We start from the raw sequence: 26,691 nt of genomic DNA, 5'->3' as shown, positions 1-26,691 counted from the left end.
TATTGAAAACAAGGTTTTTCTGACCTAAGTTTCAAAAACGGTAAAGAAAATCTTAATAGTTTACATTTGCATGAAAGCTATTTAGCCAAGGTAACTGTTAAATTAGATGATATTCTGCATTTGGACTTTTGCCTGAGTACTAATAACAAATACTTCTATTTGCAGTTCAACTTCTTAAACTGTTTTGCATCTCTCTTCTACATTGCCTTTGTGCTGTTTGATATGAAGCTTTTGAGGCAGGTGAGTTCCAAGAACATCTTAAGAATGTTGATGAATCTAGGAAAATAAAGGATTGATTGAAACAGGACTTTAGTTTTTAATTGTTTTTCTATAATATTAAGTTGACAGTGAATATATTTCGTATATATTTTCTTAGAAATCCAGCTTTCATATTTCAGTTCCTCTAGCACAGTTGCAGAATCGTAACAGACTGAAGCAATTCTTTCCCTCTGTATAAATGAGGAACTGTTTTCAAATAAATTGGTTATTCCCTCACACAGATGGGGCTGGAAAATTTTCATTTCCTCCTTCTTTCCCTTTATGTTAGAAAATGGTTTTCTCTGTAGTATTCTTAATGAGAAACTCTTGAGGATAGGAGCATGATTAAGTTTATGACTACAATGAGGAGCTGAGAATAAATAAAAGCAAAAATAATACCAAAAGTTGTCATAGGTATTTTAAATTGGCTTTCTGTTGTTAACATCTTTCATACTCAAATGCATGAAAATTGTGTATAAGGAAAATATAATGAACAACACAACAAGAACTTCAACTCAAGATCTCTGTTCCGCTAAAGAGATCCCTAGCAAAACACTTGACATATCTATACCAAGACATGACATTTGTGTCACTTCCTATACTTTAAGGTAAAAAGCAAGAAGAAAAAAAAATAGAAAAAAAAAGTTCATTGTTTAGCTCTGTGATTGGACTTGGCACATGTTAAATGTGCGTTGGACTTTGTGTACTGTCTTCAAGATACATTCAGATCCACAATATATTTAGACATCTAAGTTCTATTTTGTCCTTTTCAGCATGTAGCAAAGAATGGGAACTAGACCACTTATACTTTCCATATGCTATTGCTAGTTTTGTTAGGCTGGCCTTCTTTTGTCATAGTATAACACCTTACAGTGTTACTAGAACGCACAAAATTGAAAATTACCATTGGTTTATCACAGTTTTATTAATTTTTTTTTTCTTTACACCTAAGAGCTTGGCAACTTTGCTGATAACTTCGCAGATCCTTAACCAGTTTGCAGAATCCTTGCTTCCTTACTGGCTCCAAAAGAGACATAAGAAGAGGATGAAGAAACGCATGAGTTCTCTGAAAACAGATACAGACCTGACATTAGTCGAACAAATCAACTTGGAGAAAGAAATGGGCACTTATTTTGTACGTTTTACTACTGTAAAAAGAGTTCAAAGTTTTATGGGCAGAGACATTAGCCAGTGCAACCTAAGATATTTCTGGCTGTCTGGCCTGGCAGTTTATTTCCAGCTTTATCAATTTTGCTGTTAGTCTTGTTTATACAGCTATATGGTGGAGTGGATCAAGAAACTGATACAGTGCAGGGTCCCAGTTACACCAGAACAAAGGGGTAGGAATGAACAGCTGAATCTGGAGCTATCTTACCCTGTATCACTGGAAGAAATATTTGTGTAATATGCCCTTAATCTCCAAGGGTAGCCTGTTGACTACCAGAATGGGTAGCCTGGAGCAGGGAAGGGGGAGGCTGTTTCTGTTTTTGGTTTTGCAGCAATGCTGGTTTAAACTGTCAATTAAACTATAGCCTGAGAGAGTGTGATCATCTGGCTGGGGCCAGAAATGGAGAGGGTGGAAGAGACCAACTCTTCAAACTAATACGACTGCTGGAAGCTTTTGCCTCTTGAAACTACAGCTTTGGCATTTGCTGTCTTCCTAGTTCCGTTCCTGACCACCTTCTAGCCAGTACAATTTTTAATTGTATTTAACAGGCTTTGTGCAATTCATTACTTGCAGTTCTAAAGGAATTGACAAAGTAGACATCAGTGTGTATGCTAAGGCCTTACAGACTGGCTGACAACTTGCTCGATCAGATGCTGCAAGTGTAGTCACGAGAGTGTTAATACTGTATGATTTATACTTTTATGGAATAAGAATTATATGTAGATAGTCTATATTTTAGGTAAAAGGTAGAGAATAGCAGTTAGAAATTTGATATTAATACTGTATCAGGTTCCTCTCTTCCTGCATAAAGTGCTGTGAAATAGGAAGAGGAAAAAGAAATACTACCTTTGCAATTGAAAAACTGTATAAATGTTAATACTTGCGTTCTTTTGGGAAGGTTGGTATTTCCCACATTTTATATGAAGGGAGATAGATTTAGAGAACATTTTTCTTTTACAATGGAGGACACAGCAGAAATCCCCAAGTTAGTGTCTGAACTGGTAAATCAGCACAGTCTAGCGCCATGTCTGCAGATAGGCCAGCACTGCTTCAAAAGCTGTGTATCGACATCAGCCGTTGGTATGCCTGACCAAATAAGCCCTACTTCTTAGACCTGAGCTGACTTGTGATTCTCAGCTGGCGCATACAAAGCCAGTGTGGTGTCTCTGAGTCACATTGCCCGGTGCTGCTTGTTCAGGGCTGGATCAAATGTATCTGCACCTGTTGTACCGTTCTGCCCTGAATAATTTTCCACGGGGACCCAACAGGTCAATTGTAGAGTTTGACTTTGCCTTGGAGGTGTCCACTGCTGGCCTCGGTTTCAGTGCAGGGTACTGTGTACTCAAGGCCTTAATTTTATTTTCAGTCCAGAGATTTTAATTGTGCTTGTGCTTGGGAATACATGGTATCAGACCACTGATTCGTTAGCAAGCAGTGAGCTGTCAGCATGCAAGAGTATTTCTAAAATTAAATCTGTCACAAGGGGGAAGCATTTGACTATGTTTAGTAACTGAAGAGTTTAGCAGGAGTCTTGACAGAATTCTGTGTTTCAGGCTCTTCTCTTTTGTTTTCCTTCCTTCACTTACTCTTTAACATTTTTTTGTTTGTTGTCTTTCTCTCTCACTTTTCAAGTCTCCATCCCTTAACCCAGTTTAAGATTTAAAAACATGCTGAATTTTTTTTTTTAAATTTCTACTTCTCTAGTTCATTTTCTCCCTGAATTTGTTGATTCTATTTTCTTGATGCCATAGTTCATGTGCTGACTTTAAAGTTTCTTTAACATTGTATCAGACTCCTGTTTTCCTGCACAAAGTGTCATAAATTGAGTAGGAGAAAAATAAATACTTCTTTTCATACTCTGCTGTTCTAAAAGTCAATAGGTACTGGGCAAGGAAATGAGAAGAAAGGAGTGAGGAAGCAGTGGGAATACTGTGCAGTTACCAGAAGGAGGAGCACAAAGGGAAGTGCTGCTCCCTGCCTGTAGCAATTGTCTGAGAAAGTGATAGCAGGGACAGATACGTGACTGCCACTCCAGTGAATGATCCTGCACAAACGTCCCTAAGGAAGACCTTACCAAAATTCAGAGTTTGTACAAAATGTTTCTGTGGAAAAATTTCAATGGTTTTAAAAGTTAGGTAGCTCCTCATGGCCTGGCCTTCAGATCAGTTTGTCAGACTGTGCAACTTGAAAATAAGCTCAAGTGAAAAATGTGGGTAATGATCACCCCATGCTGATTTCTGAGCTTGCAGGCTTCTACTGCCTCTCTCTGATAGAGGAAATAAAAAAAAAAACAAACCACTAGGTTCTGGAGAGGGCAGTCAATTTAACAACTATAATCAGCAAAAAAGATTAGAGAACCATGTGGCTGATGCATGGAGCCAAAACCAATTTTATGGGGCTTCTGTAATAATCTCTGTTACTGTCAAGTCTTTATCATTTCATTTTTGAGAGACAATCTGGGCAAATACAAGATAGCTAGATCCCAGTTTAACTTGGTAGTATTTCACCATCCTTTGTTCACTAAACGCTTTTTCTTTATAAATGGTTGGTTTGGTTCTTCACTTTTATAAATAATTGCTGCAATCATAGAAAACTATTATTAATACTACAAAACTAATATGCAAATATATATGATAACCTACATGCAAATATTTAATCAGCATTTAAGTACGTACGTTCTTGGTTTAAAGATCAGGTGACAGATGTGTTGCAGATTTGCCAGAATGGGACTTCTTGTTTGCATTAATTGTTCCTTTCAGAGGTCAGTGCTGCATTCTGTCATTTCAGCCTTCAAGTGGGCCACTAATTCTGAGTTACCCGTTTTGAAATAAACAACCAGAAATAGCAGAAGAGAGTTGCCTGTCTACCAACCTGCCTTTCTGGTTAGGTCTTTCATGGACTGTCTAAAATACTAGGACTTTTCTTGTCACAGTGCTCTTAGGAGATGTTCTGCCAGTTTAAATGCATGGTGCTGTTTACCTGTACCCCACTGTTCCTTCTGTAACTGTTCCACGGAGATAGTCAGGAACTTGAATGGGATGAATGCATTTATACAATTACTTCATGTAATAAGGACAAGAAGTGTGACTTACAGAAAATGCATTAGGCAAAAGGAAAAACCTTGGCCTCCCCTTATTAAGAAGTTTTGAGTAATTGAATAATTCCAGATTAACTAGGTGGGGTGAGTGCTTGTTGTTGGTTTCTGTCACCAGTCATTCCCAAACAACTGATTTGGGATGAGGAAGCGTGTTTGCAACTATATTGTTAATTCTGTGTGTGTTCATACATTTTTACATGGGTTAAAGTTGTTCTTATTTTTGCTGTTTTCCAGGGTACTTTTGATGACTACCTGGAGTTGTTCTTACAGTTTGGCTATGTGAGTCTTTTCTCGTGTGTTTATCCACTGGCAGCTGTCTTTGCAGTGTTAAATAACATCACAGAGATATATTCTGATGCCTTAAAGATGTGTAGAGTTTACAAGCGTCCATTTGCAGAACCCACAGCAAATATTGGTGTTTGGCAGGTAATTTTTGTGTCTGTCTTTCTATTCACTTGTTTTGAAAGAGGGAGGTGGTGGAGTCCCCATCCCTGGAGGTGTTTAAGAGTCGGGTTGACATAGCGCTGAGGGATATGGTGTAGTTGGGAACTGGCAGTGTTAGGTTAATGGTTGGACTGGATGATCTTCAAGGTCTTTTCCAACCTAGACGATTCTGTGATTCTGTGAAATGTATTTAAGCTGTGTGTTTGACCCATCAGTCACTTTAAAGTTTAGTGGGTACTTTGTTGTCTTCAAGTGCCTTAGGATACTGTCTATCCAACTGTATATCCAAGTGATTTTTTTTGTAGGGTTTTTGACCACGTCTTTCAGTTGCCTTTGAAAAGAAAACAAATCCTTCCTTTAGTCCTTGTATATGTCTGTATTTGTACTCATGTTGCAACTAAACAAAGCAAAGCTGCTAGATACTGCCCAGTACTTTTTACAGCCAACATATTTTAGAAATGATAACATCTGATGCAATTTCAGAAGCATGGAACTCAGCAAGGGTTTCAAAAAAATTGAACAGAATGATAGGTAAATACTTGGATTTCTAAGCCATGCTTGGCTGTGTGCCCTTGTGGTTACTGGTGCTGAAGCTGACTAATTTTAAAATAACCTGGCTTGTGAGCAAGAGCTGGACCTTTCTGCACAGCCTGAACATTGTAGTCTGTCTAAACAATTTCATGCTACTAGTACTGGGTTAAGGATTTTCTGTCCTCATTTGTTTGCCCGTGCAGTCATGCTAGCACCAGCTACTTTGGAGCCTGCTGAGTACACTGAGTCAGTGAGCTGATTCTGACTAAAAATAACCCTGTAAAACTTCTCCAAAACCAGAGGTTTTTCTGGAAAGAAAGGCTATTAAGTTGCATTCAGAGAATTTAGCATTCTGTAATAGCAGTGGCCTGATAAGGAATGTGAAGTAGGTTGGAGGAAATTTCTAGTGGGTGATCCATATTCTAGTTTTATTTAACAACTTTTCTGATATGTAATGGAGACAAAGGGCACAATAAACTAGTGGATTGTTTCATTTGGTGGGGTTGTAAGTGTTGGTACCGAATGAAACAAATGGGAGATGAGAAATGAAATCAGCAAACCTCAAATGAAACATACTCTGAAAACATGCAAACCAAGTATTCTGAGCAATGTTTGTTAGAAATGTACATAGGTATTAATGAAGTCGACTTATAAGAGAAGTTTAAGTCATTAAAATGTGTAAATTATAATCTGATTACATTTTAACATTTCAGCATTTTTCTCAGTCCAAATCCATGCTGCCAACATCTTGATGGCGTAGCTGCATTGACCAGTGGTGTGACCATCAGATAAATGAAGCTGTGGTCATAAGTCTCAAGCATAGCTGCAACTATATTAATAGCATTTGGTTTTGCTAGAATAGTTTGTTCCAATCTAGGGAGTAGGCTGAAAAACTGTAACACTGATGGTACAGTCATGTTGGGTTGTTTTATAGTGTAGGCTTTTAATTGTAGAAATGTTTGCTTTGTGAATTAAAAATAATACCTTAAATTTAGTTATCTGTTTCATGAGGGAAGTTAGAGCATTGGCTGAAAGATTTCTGTTAAAGGAATACTGGAATTATTTTATCAGGTGAGCTGAGTCACCAGCTTGTTGTCAAGGAGAAAGTTACTTCTGCTAATTCATTGTGACAATTGCTACAATTCAATGTCAGTCTTTCTCATTCCAGAGAGGACCTTGGAATAAGTAGCCATTATATTGCAAAAGTAATTGTCCTGCTGTAGTAATATTTTTCAGACATTTTGAGGGAGCTCTGTAGGCAAGAGTTTCTTAGACTTGTGCAATTGCATGCATTTAAAGGTAAATTTTTCTTTCAACAAATTTCAGCTTGTATAACTGGTTGTGATTTTAAAAAGGCACTCTGAACCATCCTTACGTTTTCCTATTACTTAACTTTCAGACAAAACCTCCAAAACCAGAGTGTTCGGACTATTAGTTCCCCTAGGAGTTTTGCATTTTTTCCTTTATCCTGAAAGAAATTGATGTTTGGGAGTACAACTGTAAATGAGTGCATACTCTTTTATGTGTTTAGCTTGTGAGTCCTAAAGATACCAGGGAGAAGGCTGATTTCCTGTCCGCTTCTCTCCTTTAGGATTATTCCAGATTTTTCAGGAGGTGATCTGGCATTACGTACATCTAGAATGTTAGTGGTCTCTGAATAACTTCTCAAGGTCTTTACAGTACCATGGAATTGTGGAAGAATACTGTTTTAACTTCTTCACAGCAGACACACATACATGCCCACAGAGAAATCAAATTAGAGAAAAATTCAGGGTTGCCAGGTGGTCTTAGTGGTATTACAGACCTTGTTGTGGTCTTGTCCTTGACTGTTCTTAAAGCTGATGAAGTCTGGACTGCTTGCCAAACAAGTCCTACTTGTAGAATTCAAAAGAAGAAGGAAAATAAAAAGTTAAAATAGTGGGTCTTATGAGGGTTTAATGAAGAGAGAGGTATTGTCCAGAGCAATTTAGGGATTGGTAAATTAGAGATAATGGTCATAACTATAAATATATTTGTGTTTTATTTCAGTTGGCTTTTGAAACTATGAGTGTAATATCAGTTGTTACTAATTGCATACTGATTGGAATGTCTCCACAAGTGAATGCCCTTTTCCCAGATTCAAAAATGGACCTTATTCTGACTGTGGCATTGGTAGAGGTAAGTCTGCCTTCAAACAGTGCGTGTGTTTTCAGTAGCAAATAACATGAACAACAGTGGAAATGATACCAGGAAGTAGACTTCCCCCCCACATATTGAAAGGAAATCAAGATTTCCCAGTCAAAGTAGTGTTTCAAAGTCTTGCTTTTTGATTTCTTTCTTTTCTGTGTTTTCATGTACTGTGAATGTTGTCGTACTTCTCAGCATTCAGCATGAACAGAACTTAGGTGGCATAGCTTATAACACAGAAACCTCATTTAAGTTACTGAAATAAAAAAAATAGATGTCGGTTTAATTATATCCAGTGGGAAAGACTACAGACACAAATCCTAGAAAATATAGGTGGAATTTAAGCAATAAAACTCGTGAAAGAAATTAATCTGTAGAAAATACATCACAAAGACACAGAATGAATTCACAGTTAAACGTAGAGCTGAAGGAAGCATGCCCAGCAAACCATTAATCTATGTAAATTAATCTTTAACTTTTTTTTTAAGCTAGTGTGGAGTTTCCAGAGTTGTGGGATAGCCCACAAATGTTTGTCAACAAATGCTGTGAAGAGATCTGTGTGAGAGGGAGAACACCACCACAAAGGTCAAACCAAAAGTCCATCTAGCACAGTGTCTTTAAATAGCAGTGAAAAGTAGATGGTTAAAGAAAGAGTAAGTGCTAGGAAAACAATATGATATTTTATCTACTATATCATTTCAGCTTCTAGTCTGTGTAGATAAGTGACTTCATAAGCCAGATGTTGTAACTTTGTAGTTAGTACTGCTTGACTGATTTTCTGCTCGTGATTTTAACTGGTTGCTACATCTGTGTTCAGACCATGGGCTCATTTCATTTACTTCTCTCATGAGCATTTCCATGCTTTCTACCATGCAGGCCACTACACTTGAAGTAACTTCTACCTATTACTTCATTTGATTCTCTCCATCTTAAAACTCAGAATTGCTCCAGAAAACCTCTGGGGAAGTAGTAGTGAAAAGATTGATGGACGTATCTTTCAAATTGTGCATGTGCTCGAAAGCTTGATCCAAAATCTCATTGCTAACTAAGCAAAAAACATGATTGGAGTCAGATACAACTACTTCCAATGTGATTTTATTTTGAGAGATGCCAGAAAGTCTCAGGGCACTTGAAAACTCAAGTGTCATATAAATCAGGATTGAACATTAGATCCTATATTCACAGAATCTGTGATTCTCCATACGTTCCCAAGATACCGTGTATTTGTTGCTTCCATGTATTTCAGGAATTTAATAATGCTATTTCAAGAAACAAAATAACATCGTTTTTGTGAACTGGTTATTTCTCTACTTGGTTTTTGGCCCCAGCATATCTTACAAAGACCTCCTATATAATCTTAATGGGTGTTTCCTGTAAGGCTTATCTGAAACAAGTATGTATGGTGACTGTAAACAGTAGCGATTGTAACAGCATTTGGGTTTCATCTTTTCTTAATTCTATGTAATAAGCACTTGAGTATCATTCCTTTTCAGACAAGAAGGGATGATTATGAGCATTTTATATAATAACTGAGATTGTAGGACTTTGCCTTGACTTTCATCATTATGCTATTTTAGCTTTTCGGAACTGGATTACTTTTCTTGTGGCAAAAAGTCTATGTGTAGTTGTTAAACTGCGTCACCTTACAGAGGTGCAGCAGGAGCATGTACTTTTTTGTTGTTGTTTTTATAGGTGTTAAGCATTATGCAATGAATTATGAGCTTGCTTTGAGTTTTATTTTCCAAGCCTTAAGGTTTGCAGAGTTTAAATATGAATCATGTCAACTGGTTTTCTGAAGTTCGAGTCTACAGACAGCCTGAAACATTCTTCTATTGTGTGTGTGTGTGTGAACGTTTGCATTAACCTCAGTGAGGTATTTTAATGTAAAACTAATTTGGCAATTTAAATGTAATGCTGTAGTGCATCAGTGGACAACATATCCAGAGAGATTGTATATGAAAACTGTATGACTAAATGTAAGCAGTATGGATTTATGGCAGCTTAAAGAGACGGGGCTATTTTTGCCTTTGCTTCCTGGGTATTTATTCCTATCTTACCTGTTTTAATGTGAAGCTGGCTATGTGGTCTCTAGGCAGACCTCTGTTTCTCAGTAGGCTATAGGAGAATACCAGTATTTTTCTCTCTAAAATGAAATTCTGTTTATATGCAATCATCTAGATGACAGGAATTGCAGCATGGTAATTAGGCAGCTGTTGGAATTCCTTTTTAACAGTGTATCTCAAATTATCTATAATACTGTGGAAAGGGAGATTAAGAAAACAAAGGGAAGAAAGTTTGAAGAGAAAAGGTAAATTACTGCTGAGGAAAAGAAAGGCAAAATGTTACCTTATACCAAGAAGCAACTTTGGCGAAGACCACTGATCTATAATTAATTGCATTGTATGAAGAGACTGATGGAGGCTAATGCTGGGTGAGCCAGAGGAGGGTAAAGGCAAATATCTGGTTAAAGAAAAGTCAAGTTTTCTCTTATTGTTCTTCTTCTTAGTTAAAAAAAAAAATTAAAAAAAACCCCAAGCCATAATGTACTTGTCAGAAAAGGTATATTTAAAAAATAGTTTTAATCACAAGCATTCAGTATGCTTGATACTTTTAAGTATGCTGGTTCGAATATATTTTTTTTGGCTGTTTTTGTGTTATTACAAACTATTGTCTGAGAAAACAAAGACAAAAAGCCAACATATGAGTCTTTTCTAGTACTTTTCTGCAGCATAACAAGCCATGTTTATAACCAACAATATCCCAAAAATCACAATTCCAAAAGTGTTCAATGTAAAATCTAAAATTTTTGCAGTCGTCTGAGGGACAGGACATTTTAAACAATATTTAACAACTTCATGGGTATGGGTTTGGTGTTTGGTTTTTTTTGAAGTCAGAGAATAGCTCAGGTCATATAATCTGGCAAGAAGTTTTGTAACACAAATGAAGTTTCTGGAGTCCAAAAGAGTTCTCCGAAGTGAAACACACTTTATATATAAATTTTATTTGAAAACCTATATGAAAATGAACACAACTAACATGACTTTCACTTCTGTTGAAGACAGTTTCCATTGTGTTGATAGTTAAACATGTTCTCAGTTACAGAAATTATTTTTTTTCATCAGTAGTTATGTTTACATATTTGAGGTTAAAACATTGATTACAAAAAGTAGAAAGAAGGGAGAATTACTAGATGCTGTGGAACTATGAACAGCAGCAGTATGGATTTATGGCAGCTTAAAGAGATGGGGCTATTTTTGCCTTTGCTTCCTGGGTATTTATTCCTCTTATTTGTTACACTAGCACTTTCTTTTATCTGGTGCATGATGAATCAGATTAGGGAATTGATCTGGGAGAAGCTGTCTGACTCAGTTTGCTAGTGAAAGGGAGCAGGGCAGAAGCAACTGTGTGTAGAAGACACACAGTAGTGTTGTATGTTTGTGCTGGATTGAATTTGTGGGACTTCTGCACCACTGAGTCTTTCTCCTGTAAGTATTACTACTTTTGCAGGAAGTATCCCTAAACTACGAGAGGAGCATAAATCTCATGTATTGGCAGTATTCTCATGCACCTTTACTATATTTATTAATGATTAAACTGTGCATTTCAGTTGTAAAGAAAAAAAATCAGGATCAGATTATATCACATTAAACCTCTAGGATAAACCTGGTGCATCTGAAGTACATCAGTGTCAAGGTAGGAAAAAATTCTGTCAGATGTGTCAGGGTGTTCATAGAAAAGCATTTTAGATCACGTAGTAGAGATCCAGAAGCACATGATACAGGTGAGTTATTTTACTTTCTGGGGTTTGGTACAGGTGTAGATGAGAATTTTATGGTGTGTTTATGGTATTTTGACAGCAGCTTGGCAGGCAGTGTGAAAATGTTAAGGAACACAAGAAATTTCTTTTAGTAGGCTATGTATGCTTTCACATGTTCAACTGATGGGGTAACCTACTTAAATCTTAGCTGTCATTAAATATTTTTATCAGATTGAAGTAATTGAGAGTCCAGTTGAATATTTATTTATCTGTTCGATGCAAAGCTAAACAGAAAAAGCACTGTTCTTACCAAAGCCAAGCATAGGTATTAGCAATGTCCTTTTTTTCAAAAGAAGTTAATGCTTTTTAATAATAATACTACTAATACTCTTCAAATGGAAACATGTTTACATGGCAACATTTGACATCACTCAGTCCAAATGTAATGAAGTACTGTGTGTGATATTCTTCTAAGCATTCTATACCCAGCCCCTAGAGATTTATGCAAAACAATTGTTTTTTTTCATTAACAACACTAACTCTGGTGCTGTCTAGATTTTTGGTGGGAATACGTGTTGTATCAGCAAAGTAAATGGTGATTAAATAGAATAAAATATTAAGCATTTCATAATAAATAATGGTAAGCATTAAAATAAGAACACTTAATAATAATTTTAAAGTATTAAAACAGTGCTCTTTTTTTTTGAACAGTTGACCTATTTTCATCAATCCAACATCTGCTTCCATGGCAACATGATTTGAACCAGGAGCAGAACCATGAAACTCCCCTCTTTTACTTATGGATGGATGCTAACTGAGTGCAGCAAGTGCAGTTTTCAAACAAAGAAGTAGGTGAATGTCCTTAAAGCAGGAAACAATAAGCCCTTATTAGCATAATTTTAAAATAGTTATATCCCATAGTGTGTTTGGTTTTCCAGGCTTTACCATAGACACATACTTCTGGTATGAACCACAGGTGCAAAGTAGGACATTCCAAGCAAGCGTCTGTGCTCATGTGAAACTGTTCCCAGTCACCTCTAACTTTACACTGATTTGAGGGAAGGAAAAAAAAAAAGGAAATTACTCTGAAGAAATTTGGTGAATAGTTGGAGTGTGTTAAAGCACACACTATTACAAGGTGTGATCTTAATTCTGCAGTGCTTTCTTATTTTTCTTTAAAAATTATTGATAAAGAGTTTTGTTCCTGATGACTCTTTCTTTTTAATGTAGACTCACATAACTTCAAAGAATGCTAACTAAATCAGGACTACTCTGAAAGTTGAGTCCAAGAAATCAGTTGTATGTACAACTCTTAATGATTTTGTATTTTTTTAAACAGTACTTCCATAGGGGTGTTTTGAAGCAATGGCTGTAAAGTACAGCTTAACATGAAAGTATCCTAATCTCCAAAAGTAACTCATTGTGTATTCAGCACTCAAGTGTAGTAAACTAATGGAGAGCATTTATGCAGAGGTGCACTTAGCCTGGATGTTTTACATCACATTGAGGCATCTGGGCATTAGCTTGTGTTGTGGTTTAACCCCAACTGGCGACTAAGCACTGTGCAGCCTCTCACTCACTCTTCCTTCCTCCACCCCTCAACCCCCACAATGGGATGGGGAGGAGAATCGGAAAGGAATAAAAAGTAATGCCTGTGGGTTGAGATAAGAACAGTTTACTAATTCAGATATAATAATAATTATAATGGTAACAATAATAACTGTAATGAAAAGGAAGATAACAAAAAGAGAGTGAAATAATACCCAAGAAAGACAAGTGATGCACACTGCAGTTGCTAACCACACACTGACTGATGCTCAGCCAGTCTCTGAGCAACAATCTGCCCCTCCTGGTCAACTCCCTCCAGTTTATATACTGGGCATGATGTCATATGGTTTGGAATATTCCTTTGGCCAGTTTGGGTCAACTGTCCTGGCTGTGTCCCCTCCCAACTTCTTGTGCACCTGCAGCCTTCTTGCTGGCAGGGTGTGAGAAGCTGAAAAATTCTTGACTTAGTTGTTGCTAAGTAGTGTTTATACTAAAAACATCAGTGTGTTATCAACATTATTCTCATACTAAATCCAAAACACAACACTATACCAGCTACTAGGAAGAAAATTAACTCTATGCCAGCTGAAACTAGGATAGCTTGGAAATACTATGTAATAATGGAGAGCCCTCTTGAGAGCTGTAGTGTAGCCATAGTGTAAAATCTGACCTTACAGTCTACAAATACAATTTTGGGAAGAATGTAATCAGCTCTGGTATAGATGAAATGAGGACCTTAGTGTAAGGGCAGGACTGGCATATTTGTAGTAAATATGGCGAAATAACAATTGGGCCATGTGGATTTGATTTCATGGAGTCCTCAAAAGGATTTGAAATGGGTCTTTATGAGCTTCATAAAAAAGAATATTTAAAAGTCAGCTCTGTAAGAGGCATGGAGTGGAATAAGGGAAGTAACCATTTCTTAAGATTTGTTTTTTCTGGTTGAGGATGAGCTGACAGTCTATTTATCAAAGGCTGGAAAGCAGGAATCATAGCTTGTTAATAAAGCTGAAAAGTTGGTGTTATGTTTAAAAGTGTTAGCTGATCCAAAATCAAAGTGGTTGAGAGTTGCCTAGTACATCTACTTTTCTCTAGAGTTCCATTTTATTAAGTGTATTTCTTCCTCAAAGGCCTCCTGGTGTACAGTAGAAGCTCTTTGAGCTTCTGCTGAGCACTCTTAACGTAGTAGCCCCAACACTCAGTCAGCTCAGCAGAACTTGACAGTTGTTTCTGAAATGATGTGCTGAAGAAACCGGGAAACACTACCAGAGTTGAGCAGTTTGGGTTCTAGTAGATGAGAAGGTGTATTTGTCATCTGGTTCTAGGCATCATCATACTTCGCTTTCTAGAGAAAAATTGGTAAGATTTCTAGCTAGAAATTAGTAAACATTGCATCCTGAGTGCAGTTGAAGATCTTTTGAATTCACTTCCTGGGCAAAAGCAATTTGTTAGGTCAAAATTAAAGTCTTTTGCCTTTATTTCCTTTAAAAAAAATCCTTAAATGTTTTGCAACAGATTTCAGTGCTGTTTTTTCCTGATAAAGCTGGGTTTTTTTATTTTTTTAAGAAACAATAATAGTTGGCTTATTTGTTATCAATAATGTACATGACTCCATTCCAGCAGGGTAGAAGTGAGACATGGTTCTGCATGGTACAGTGTTCTGCATGTGTGAAGCAAACAGCTTTATTAGTGTAGAATTCAGGAGTTTGCGATTTAGCAGATATGTGAAGTACAATTACGTACTTACATAGTAAAGAAACTGGAAAATTGCTCAAAAATAGGCTGCATCAGCATGCACACATATATAAATCCTTTGACACTAATGGAGTTATAACAGTGCAAAGTTAAAGCAAAAGAGCTGTGCATAAAGCGATTTTTTTGCTAAATTACTTCTGTGTTTTTGACAGGTATTAATTTAAAATACAGTAGCTGCAGAGTTTCACATCCAGAATCAGAGAGAAGTCTAGGTTGCAAGGGATCCCTGAAGATTATTTAGTCCAACCTTCTGCTGAAAACAGAACCCTAGATTAGGTTGTCCATGTCCTTGTCAAGATAAGCTAAGACTTGAATACTTCCAGTGAGGGAAAGTTGCTGCTCTGGGCAACCTACTCCATTGTTTAATTGTTCTCATGGCAAAGAATTGTTTTTTTTTCTTATGGCAAGAAAAAATTTCTCTGAAGCAATTTGTGGCTTATGACCTTTTCTCCTTTCACTGTGCATCCTTGTGAGGAGGGCGCCTCCGTCTTCTCTAAAACTACCCATTAGGCGTTGGAAGACTGTGATTAGATCCTCCCCACCTTCCAGAGCTGCCTTCTAAGTGGAGCAAACCCAGTTCCTTCAACCTTTCTTCATATGTCAGGTTCTTCGACCCTGTAGTCTCAGTGGTCCTCCAACAGGTCCCCTCCAGGCTTTCAGTGTCTGTTTTCCAAGTTGCCGGTGCCACTTTTAAAGAAACAAGGAGTGCTTTTTGTGTGGTCTTATCCCCTTATATCTTTCTACTAGTTGCAGTGTGTATTCTTTCTTTGTCCTGTATCTATTTGCTTTTTAATCAGAGAAAATAATCTCTGGGAGCAGTTGTCCAACTCTTAACTTTCTTACTACTGAAATTTTTTTGGCAACAGTCTCCAAGTATCTGTCTTTCCACATGCTAATTCTTTCCTGTGGCAGAGTGTTTTTTCCATACTAATATGCCTACTTGTATACATGCATCTATACTACATGAGGGTGTTTTGTTTATAACCTGAGTAGTTTGTCAGTTTTCAGGTATAAATGTAAGGAGTAGTATTTACTGGTAAATATTTGATGTGTGGTTTAAATTTCTGTTTAATAGTTAAATGTACAGGAAAAAAAATAATAGTTTATTTAGCTATAATGAGAAGTATTAATTAGGAAGTTATACATACAGCTCTTTTTCTGAAATGTTTCATGATAAGGTACAAACTGACTGACAGCCTTACAGTTCCTTTTTGAGAAAATACTTAGGAAGCTTATTCATCATGTATTTTATTTTAGTGAAGCAGGTATCCTAGCCAATACCGATCTGTGCTTGCACTTGTAATGAAAATAGGAAAATGCAGAAAGATAAATGGAAAAATGCACTTTGTGTAATCATTTGGTTCACTGATGTATACATACATAAAATAAGTCTGCAGCATTACTAATTCTGAATGTTAAAAAAGGTTAATCCAAGCTACCAGTGATTTCAGTTAACATATTGTTCCTGTTCAAGCATACCTCTACCTCAGCTGTGAACATAGATGTAATATTTATACATAAGAAATAATGAGATTTAAAAATCTGTTGTCTATTTTCATTTTTAATATCGTACAAAGCAGTGATTTCATTTTTATATTCTATGCTAGACAGGTAAGCCATTGCAGTTTGGTTTATTCCTAGATTTGCAATTGTGAGCCGTAAAAATATTTTAATTTCAGACTGCCACCCTGGCAGAAATTACCAGAAGATGCTGAATTTTGTTGGTATAACACTTAGTGGAGGTTTCTAAAGGTTACTGTAGTATAAAGACTTAACAAAGTTTACTGATTCTTTAGTTTACTGTTTGTATTTTAAGAATAAAAATGAACTCGAATTTCTATGTATTTTATACACATTGTACTTCACAAAAGATTCTTGAAATTGTAGGTTGAGTTTGAATGTAAAGTTATGAAATATTTTATACATGTTGTTCTTCTGAGTAACAGGGGAACAGATTGTTCTCAGGGGTTTTTATTTTCTCACCACAGTGAGAATTTTAACCTTTCAGATGGGGGGAGGATTTATGGATTTGCCTGTGTAAAATTTTACAGATGCTTGCTGCTGAACCAGACTCTGGGGACCATATCAATGAGGTTAAAAAAAAAAAGACAGTTTTGCTGGTTGTACATTAATACAGATTATGTTTATTTCCAAAATCAAAATTTATCACAGATCTTTTTTTGCCATCTACTGGTTCTTTTGAGATACTCATTCTGATTTAGTGTAGATTTTTGGTCACTTTGAATAGTAAAGATTAATGGCAAAAGCTTGTCAGAATGAAACCAAACATCAAAAAATTCAAAGATCTAAGTAAGTTTGTAGCTGCTGGTTGTATTCTGTAGCTTTCTGCTAGCATAGAAATGAAAATGCATATTAACATCTGTCTATTCTTGAATAGTCCAATGGTTTTTTGAAAGTCTCAGAATTTAAAACAGTATTTATGTGTCTTCCTATTTGTGAGTCACTTTGTTTGTCCTTATTGTCTGTTCTTAAACCCTTCTTTTGATTCTCAATTTGCTATGTTGAAAATTGAAAAAATAATCACACAGGTGAATGAATCGTGCTGTTCAAACTGTGTACAAATGCTGAAGTGTGTTAATTATGTGGGTATGTGTAGGACAGCAAGAAATCACTGTATTGCATCAGGTTTTTCAACTTTGATATTTGAAATGTGTTGATATATTTTACTATTGTGTCTATCCCAACTGAAGCATTGTATTTTGACAGTAATTTTCATTCCTCAGTTTAGGGTGATGCAATTCAGAATGTGATTTTTATCTTTAAATAAATACAAGTCTTGGTTGTAAAGGTGAGATTTGGTATATGAAATACAGCTTTACTTTTTTTTAAATAGAATTTTTTGATCCAGTTGAAATAGACGTATGTGCAAAGGAATGGCTGAGCTAGGTCAGATCGTGGGTCTAGGCCAGAATCCTTCCTGCAGCAGAGGCCAAGGGAAGAGTATATTAGTATACTCAACTATGTAGTCATGCTTCCTCCAAATTAATTCTCAGGATCTGGTGATTCGCAGTGTAAACCTTTTCAATGCCTTGTCTCATTACTCAAAATGAGCTGGCCAGAGCTGCATATGAAAGTGTGCAGTGCTTTTATACAATGACATACCACTTTTTCAAAAGAACTTGTATTATTTTATAGTAAAGAGCTAGTTAAGCAACTAGTGTTAATATACTCTTAATAAGGAATCGTCATGTGTATTGGTTCTACCTTGGATTTTTCTAGCTTTTCTCTGCTTTATTTTCAGTTGTCTTTTCTGTGTAAGAAGGACTTTTAATTCTAAATTGGATACTGCCAGCGTGGGTGTGACATTATAGTGGAGATTAAGAAGTTGGTGGTACAGGCAGCCCTCTCACTGGGAAAGAAAACCTGGGAAGTGTCTTCGTAGAAACAATGACAGCAAGAAGGGAATACTGTCGTCTTGCCGTCAGCCAGGTGGTGGTAGGAACGGGGAGCTACAAAGGTATCAGGTGCTAGTTAGCTGAAAGACCTGAACTTTCAATAAGGATCATGGCAAAGCTTTAGTTCATATTGGGGCCCGTTCAGTAAGAGGCAGAAATGCGTGTGTCTTCTGGGATTGTGCCATTCCTCATGAATTCAACATTATCTGGTAGATACTACTGTATTTTTAAACCATGTGTATACTAGTAAGGTTGGATGGGGTGATACCTTAGGAATTCTTCCTGGAAGAGAGTATATTCCTTAACTATGCTAATAAGTGCTTCAGAAGTATCAACGTGGAAAAACAGCAGAAGACTATTTTTTTCTGTTCGTTTGGGATTGTGCAAGGCTGCCAAAATGACAAGACTTCAAAAGGGAAGATGAATAGAGGACAGATCTTTGGAGACAATTACAAGATATTTTAAAGAACTTTGTAAGAATCAGACTTTCAGATCTCTCTAAAACCCACTTAATTCAATACTTGTTTTAATGTATAAATATGATATTTCTAGCTCAAGCCTGATCAGGATGTACAGCTTCCTTGCTGGCAGTTCGAAGTTGAATGGCCAGACAAAAGCCAAGTTAATACCTATTAATCGTCATTGTTTACCTTCTAGTTGACTAAGATTAGTAACTGCTTAATGACAAGATAGGGTATGAACATTCAAAGCCTCCTGGCTTCACAACTGTTCCAAGGTTGGCTTGGCATTTCATGGAGCTGAATTGTTTTGTTTTGTAAATAACATATTAGTTTATTCTGTTAAATTATTTAAATAGTTTTCTGCAAATGTGGTATTGGTAGCTGCCAGCACAAGCCTGAATAATGGCATTTCCTAGAGAATAGGTATAGGATTCAAATACCATATTTCCATATATCTCTGTTGCAGTTTGCAGTAGCATTTCTTGTATCATTCTTACCAGAAGCCTTACTTCTCAGGGACTGTGATGTTCTTCCTGTCTCCAAAGCTTTATATAACTTCTTTGTTTAAGGTGGTATGTTTTGGTTGGTTTGGTTGGTTTTTAAACTGTGTATGGCACTGAAGGATAAGTCCAATTCATCGTTTGTATCCCCATGATTGAGAGTGAAAATGGCTCTGAGCAGGTAAGGGAATCCAAAGGTAGAAAATGTGGGGTTTGCATTTGGGAGAGAGATGGAGAACAGGGGATCAGTAAAACTGTTTCCAAATAGGAGGAGAAAGCCAGTCATACATGTGTTGGAACCTCTGTATTGTTGGTTAGATGTAAACACCTCTTTTCAGAGAGACTCTTAATGATGTAATATTGTTGCTTGCATGTTTTCCAGTTATAAAATTGCAGAAGAATTTGCTTTTATTAAAAATTATTTGCAATAACTTCTAACAGTAGTTTGCAGTGTTAAGCCTTCTGGATTGACTTTTGTATTCATGCTGTTGACTATTACACTCAGTACTGTAATTAGTAGTTATTTATTGGAAATGTGCAGCATGAGTTCTACATTCTCCTATTTAAAAATGAGCTAAATTTGTTGCTGTAGTTTTTCCCCTCCTGACCCTCCATAGAAAAACTTTGAAAGCATCATTTGCTTTTTAAAATCTGGGTTTATAAAAAAAAAAAAAAAAAAAAATCCCTTTGTGTTTTGCTTGCTTTGTTTTGTTTTTTAAGTGTTGAGAACCACCTGGCACACTTAAATGAAAACTGACTTTGGAACTTAAATTGTGCAAGAAAATGCAGTACTGGAATGAAAGGCTGTAGTATAATTTTTTTTTTAATAATCTCTGTGAAAACATTTTATTAAACACAGGCTGAAGATGGTCATGAGTCATGCTGTAAAGTAAATGTCAAAAGAAGTGGGGCTTAATTACTTCATTTTTGCACTGAATTTTTATCTTGTACTGGAAGGAAGTGTCAATCCAGAATTTCACTCTTCTGATCAGAAGAAATTAGTGGAATGATGTGTAATTTTCAAAGGGATTTTTCATTAACTGTAGCAGTGTGCAAGCTGCCTGGTATGCTGCTGCTTTCTATTCTAATACCTTGAACAGTCCTTTTGAAGTCATGGGAGATTTCTAATGCATGCTTATAATCGGTTAAACCTCTACAATGAATAATACAAAGGAGGTACAGTTAGAAGCTGCTGCGAATTCATAAACCATAATAAGTTTGATCAAGGGTAGTTTTAGTCAGAGGATTTGTTGTAAGATAAAAAGTGTGTGTCTGCATGAGAGTGTGTTTGTGTGCATGGTATAGGCCTTACAGATAAATCGATATCAAATATAAGGGTATCTTTTATTAAACTTGAAATACAGTTTTTGATACTTGAGTTTATCTGCATCTCAGTATTTTTTTTCAGAAGTTCATAACCCTTGCAAATTCTGAGTGAAACTTCATTTAAAATCTGGTGAAATGGGAATAAGCAGTTTACTAAAGGAAATGTTTAAATTTTTACTGTTATAGCTTAACAAATAAAGTTACTGAATTCAAGTACTTCCTTATTCTTCTAGCTTCTAAAAGGCTTCATTTTTAAAAAAAGGTGGCTATACTAGGAGTAGTTTGTAACAGATGAATTATTAATGCATCTTGAAGAATAGTATGTTGGAAAGAATTGGTTGCATTTGGTAGTCCTGCTTTATTTCTTGTGTAATTATAGGAGCTGCAGGAGGAACCAAGAGAAATATAATGAGTATTAGTGTGACCTCTTTCCAGTGTTTTTCATGCCAGTTTATCAAAATAGTTCCGGGGAAAGTGTATTACATTTTTTAAAAGCATAAAATGTGTATATAGGGAGGATTTGATGGTTAGCTCCTTACATGTGAATAAGGATCTACAACCCAGACTGTAGAGTCTTCCTGTAAATGCTCCTGTTTCTCTTTCACTCCCTGTAATTACAGGAGACCAAAACTACTTTCAAATTCTGACTGCAAACTGTCCTTTAAGAGTCAAAAGCACAGCTGGTAGTGAGAATGGGGTGTGGCCATATTGCTCCCTGTGGAGACAGCAGGTTAAAGAGTAACACTGGTACCATTATGTTAATAGGGTCGTGATTTGGTCTTCCCTAAACTTGAATGGTCTTGTCATGACCAAATAAACCTAACTTTGGATATGTCAGAAGGAATGAATGGGTCTGACTCTTTAGGACTTCTAGTTTGGATTATTTTGGTGCATATCTTGAAAGTCACATGTAGCACAAAACCTAACTGCTAATTTCCTAGGTACTATTGAGACTGCAGTTCTTTCACAACTGCAAGGTCTTTGTATCAATGTGTTTGGAACTGCAAGTCCTGTATTTGCTGAGGATAGGTAGAGCCTTCTACCGTTTTCTTTTCCTGGTTTTATTAATCTTTCGAGTTGCTCGGGCTTTCCAAGCAACCTCAGGTGCTGTGATGGTTACATTAAGACCTTAACTACCCAGAGAAGTTAACAATAACAGTTACTGAAGAAGAAATGTTAGGGGTGCACCTCTTCATATGGATGCTCTGTTATAGTATTATAATAATTTGATTCTGGTATAAATCTTTACAATGAGAGGTTCCAAGTCTGCTGAGATTTTAGTCTGTTTTCCATGTCTCCTCCCCTCCCTCCCTAAGTGTTTTTGAAGGTGGAGTGAATAACAGTAATGGCAGCCTGCTCTTCCATCCTGCCCTCCCAGTGTAGATTAAACTTTGAGATCTGTAGTTACGCAGTTTAAATACAAAGTAACGTGTACAGCAATGGATCAAAAGCTGACATTGTAAAATGTCTTCTGAAGCTGAAGTGTAAGAGTACCTACAGCTGTGTGATACATTTCTCAAATTTTAGATAGGGAAGCTATATGCAAGAATTGTCTTTCTAATAGAAACGCCTAACAAAAAGACGGCGGGAATCCAGCTTCCTTTGCAATGTCACATTGTATTAATAATTGCAGCTGCATCTTTCTTTGCTCAGCTTCCCTCTGAAGATGTCTGAGCTGCAGAGATATAGCAAGCGATAGGAGCATAATCTTAGAAGCCGTAAAAAGAGACATATGCTTCTTTTGATCCCACAAAGTAATTGTGGCTAATATGTAAAAAAGTTGTATTGTGGCTGCTTTTTAAAGTTTGGGAGAAATCTTACAACTTTGCTGACTCTATTTCAAACAAAAGAAGTCTCCTTCCTTGTCTTTTTCTGTTAGTGCATTGTCTAGAGATACTGCCTTGGTACAATAATACTGATGCATTTCTGCCGGTGCAAACATGTTCTTATGCATGTGTATACATTTTATAACACACAGTGATAGCTTAGATTTTTTTTTTTGCAAAAAATCAAGGCTTAAAGATAAATTCATATTAGATTCTTTGTGCATACTACCATCTATAGCTATAAACTGTCTCTTTGTCATATGTACCTTTCTAATGTGTTTTATATTATAGAATTATAGCTACATCTGGAAAATCACTGTTGAAACTTTGGAGGGCCTGAGGAGGCTACCTAGTGTTTGGGTGTCTACCTCAGGCAAAGCTTGACTTTAAGATGAGAGTGAAGTGTGTGTTGTTCTCCCTCTGTTCCCATCTGTCCTGTTTTTTCATCAGGAGAAAACATGGGTAGCTGTTTGAAAGTGGAGGAGCTACAGTACAGTGTAACAGCTCCCCCAGTCTGGCTGATGGGGAAATGAAGGTTCAAAGTGTTGTGGACCCTGCCCTTAAGTTTAAGACTTTCCAACTGCTATGGTGTTCCTGTCTTCTGTTTTCTAAACCGCACGGACTCATATTTTTCAGCTCTTCCTCACAGGTCAATTATTTCAAAATGCTTGGTTTTGTTCTTACAGGCTTGTCTCTACTTTTTAAATTATGATACCTGAAACCAGATACAAGTGCATAAGTTCTACTACTTCTGAGTATAAAAAAAGTTCAGGTATATCTTATGTTGTGTGTAATGCATTTTAGCATGTCAAAAGTTGTTTTTTTTTTTTCTTTTCTGCAATAATCTTGTACTGAATCTTTTTTTCTGAATTGGTGCTATATATCTTTCAATGTGTAGCTGTTTGTTTTTACTGAATCTCATCTTGTTCATTAGGACTATTTCTTTAGTTTTTCAGGATTGCTGAGTTCTAATCCTGCTCTTCAGAGCACTTGGATTTCTCCTTCCTTGATATCGTATGTGCAGTTCTTAAGCAGATTTTCCTGTTCAATCACTAAAATTGTTACTGAAACTATTGAACTAGGTTCTGATCCACTACAGATCTTTGTAGGTCCTCACAGAGGTAGTCCTTCCAGCTTGACAGTTGCTAATGATTACAGTTGGAGGGCTTTTCTTTTCCAGTCAGTTGTGTGCTTCCCTATTCAGTTATTTGATTTAGAGTATTTTGAGAGTGACACAACTACTATCAATCTTGTTAGAGTAGTTACATTTACTTTATTGCTGCTTCTGACCTCACATGTGAGGTTGTATGCATTTTTGCACTATGGTTTCATTTGTGAATGGTTTTTCAAGGACTTTCAGAAATACACATTGATTTTTTTAGAAATTGGTTTCTAACTATTAAAATTATAACAAAATGTGTTATTCATCCTCTGCCACTGTTCTTTGAATTATAACCAATCAGTGTTATATCAAGGGATGGGCATGACTGTGTTAAACGTGCATGATAAGCAAAAATCACACAAAAAGGTTTATGTAGGCCAAAAAGTTAATAGTTTTTTGTGTTGATGGAGTTTTGTTGGCAGTTGCATTTCCAAATAAGTCGTCTTGTTAAATTCTGCCTGATAGGCTGCAGGTTTGTCCTGGTGAGAAAAGACAGGGGTCTATTCTGTGAACTGATGGTGTGCTGTGGTTTCCTATGCTTGCCTCTCCTCAGAACAGAAAGTCTGAGGTGTTCTTAGGTAAGCAGTGTTTTGTGGAAGGTGATCAGTGACCTCTCCCGGCATAGTGTCCTTCATTATAATGGCATGTGAGATTGCAAATGCACCAAGATACTGTCAGTGAGCTCTTGAGTCAAAAAAATAAAGTGAAAGCTCTGATCTGGCCAAACACCAGATAATTGTGTTTCATTAGAACTGCTGAATATGTGGAAATATGTACCAATTCAGAATGACTGTCCCTTTGGACCATTGTTCATGTAATAACGATTTGCTGGATTGCTGCCTTAAAGAGGACAACTGTGTGGATGGGAGGTTTTTACACATACTTGCTAATCTAAAATATAGCTATTTTATTTTAAAACTAGATAGTGTGCTAGTCTTCTGTTAAGAAAAGATAGTGTAATATTTAGGAATATTTGACTGTGTGAAGACTTGGCAGTGCTTGAAGCTGAGTTGCTACAGAGAAAATATCTGATGCTTTGGCAACATTTTGCCAATCATAATGCGAATTGCTGCCACAGACATAGGTCAGGGTGGGTGGTGTTTCTGTTTTCAGTTCACTGACTAGTATTTAAAAGTAGAGAATAAATATACTTAAGGAAGGGGGAGGAAATGCAGTAGTTTAGAATGAAAGGAATACAAGCATTCATTTATGATTCCGGTAATCAAAGGGTTTAAGTGCTGGTGCATGGTGGAGTTTATTATCTATGTATTAGTATACTTAAAAATTTGAAAAATCTGGAGAATTTGGTGACATTATGCTAAATTGCCTTTGTACCTTTGTTGACAGTTCTGTTCTTTGATTATTACATTTTTATCCCTGGATTTAATAACCAAGCCACACACTCGTGCTTAAGATAACATAAGATTGTCATCTTCAATGAATGGCTTTCAAAAAAGGTTGTAGATAGGCCATTGGTGGCTCAACTTTAGTTAGGAGATATTATGAGAGATTTTTTTTTTATCGTGAAGAGGAGGTGCATAGAAACTCTGAATACGGTAGGTCTATCGGTTCTTTCACCACTAGAGGGCTTATTTGTATAAGAGTGAAAAGTGTGCTTGAGAAGGTTGCCTTGAGACAGCTTTCTGATGCTTCATATGGTCCAAGAAAAACAGAAAAAGCATGCATGCAAGTGTGACATTGAGGAGATGGATATCAGACTGCAAAGTTGAGAATATTATGAACTAGCTAGTTCTTCTAAACTCAGAAAATGAAATCAGAGATTGTATCTTAGTTTACTAGTCATAAGGCTGATTAAGAAAAGATCAGAGAAAATGAATTAAACTAGCCCGTCAAATTATGTTTTTTATGAGTTTTGCTGTTTATTTGACCTATGCTTAAAGCACCTCTTTGACAGAGCCATGCGTTTTTTGATATCAGTTGTATTATCTTGGTTTCTACTTTTCTTTTGCTTTTCATCACAGCTGAACACTTCTTCATTTTTACAGTCCACACTAGGATGCATGATATTTCCTTGGGAATCTGCTTAGTACGGAATGTGCCTCATTCACAGCGCCAGTGAGAATCCTGGTACAAGCAAGCTCTCTTTCCTGTTCATAAAGCCTGAGTTGTAATGGCAGAATATAACATCTCTTCTGGCACTTTCCAAGAGCCTCTCTTTTGTTTTGAAACATTGTTTGGCAGTTGCTTGGCTCGTCAGCACAGAATCTGTGGAGACAGCTTTCGCGAAAACTGCTACTAGCTTTGAGTTTTTGCATGCATATGCACTTAAAATTAATTTTTGCAAAACTAACATTGTTGGTCAGATTCTAATCTTTTGTTTAGAGATCTTGCAAATTCTATTTAATGAGTCTTAAAACGTGCAGTTATTCTGAGTTTTGTATCTGTCATTAGCAAGTATGGAATCCCTTATGTAGGCAGCGCAGCTTCATATTTTCTCAGTGATCTCTAGATACATTGGTTTGGGGGTTTTTTATTTTTTATTTTTTTATAAAAAGTACTTACAACTTGGCAACAGAGCTGTTGATTATATACCAGAGTTCTTGCTGGTTCTGGGGAGTTTAAAGGAAAGTTTGACAGAATATCCCCTTTAGAAAAGAAAAAAGGTTAAGACAAAATTTTGTATTTTAAAACACACAAAGAAAGAGTAGTTGTCTAGTTTTTATTTCCATCTTGTACGCTGATACTTCTTTTCCAGAAGAAACCATCTCTTTGAAAGTCTAACATTCCACACCACTACAAAACTGTTTCTGTGCAGGTAGTATTTTTTCGCATTTGGTGTAGTGGCTTGGTATTACAATGCTGTGATGAAAACCAATGGTGGCATGTATCGTCTTTCCGTGCTAAGTTGGCTCTTAATAGTTGGAGATAAAGATTTGGGGTTGTTTTCTTCTTCCTGTTTCCCAACTGTTTCCAAAAACTGTAGACAACAGTGACTTCTCTCATGAGTGTCCCTGACAGCTGTAAGACCCGGATGCCAAGTTCTGGCTCCCAAGCCTTGACCTCTTCTTTGGCTTCTTTTCTGGTCTCTTGGCTGGCTCCTCTGCTTGTTGCTGTGGCAGCTGCAGAGTCGTCTCTGGAGCTGATCGATGCAAAGCTAGCTTGTTTGGATTCTGCTTTATTGGTGATGCCACTTCTCTTAGCCTTAGATCAGTGAGAATTGCCTGTATGTTTTTAAATATATTCTAAGAGTGAGAATTCTTAAAATTCTTAAATTGCTGTGATTACAAATACTGAATTTTTAAAAAAAATTCTTAC

At 36.5% G+C, this 26,691-nt stretch overlaps 1 protein-coding gene across 2 annotated transcripts in view; it reads left to right on the top strand.

Moving 5' to 3' along the window:
* Nucleotides 1–26,691, top strand: part of ANO10 (anoctamin 10) — a 124,672-nt gene that overhangs the window by 15,307 nt on the left and 82,674 nt on the right. For both annotated transcript variants that reach the window (XM_074860579.1, XM_074860585.1), the window contains exons 8-11: nucleotides 166–240; nucleotides 1,211–1,393; nucleotides 4,758–4,949; nucleotides 7,527–7,655. In XM_074860579.1, the coding sequence (XP_074716680.1) occupies nucleotides 166–240; nucleotides 1,211–1,393; nucleotides 4,758–4,949; nucleotides 7,527–7,655 (579 nt within the window). The remainder of the gene's footprint in view (nucleotides 1–165; nucleotides 241–1,210; nucleotides 1,394–4,757; nucleotides 4,950–7,526; nucleotides 7,656–26,691) is intronic.

Source organism: Strix uralensis, chromosome 1 (assembly GCF_047716275.1).
Source record: "Strix uralensis isolate ZFMK-TIS-50842 chromosome 1, bStrUra1, whole genome shotgun sequence".
Taxonomy (NCBI): domain Eukaryota; kingdom Metazoa; phylum Chordata; class Aves; order Strigiformes; family Strigidae; genus Strix; species Strix uralensis.
This window is presented reverse-complemented; position numbering and strand designations above follow the sequence as displayed.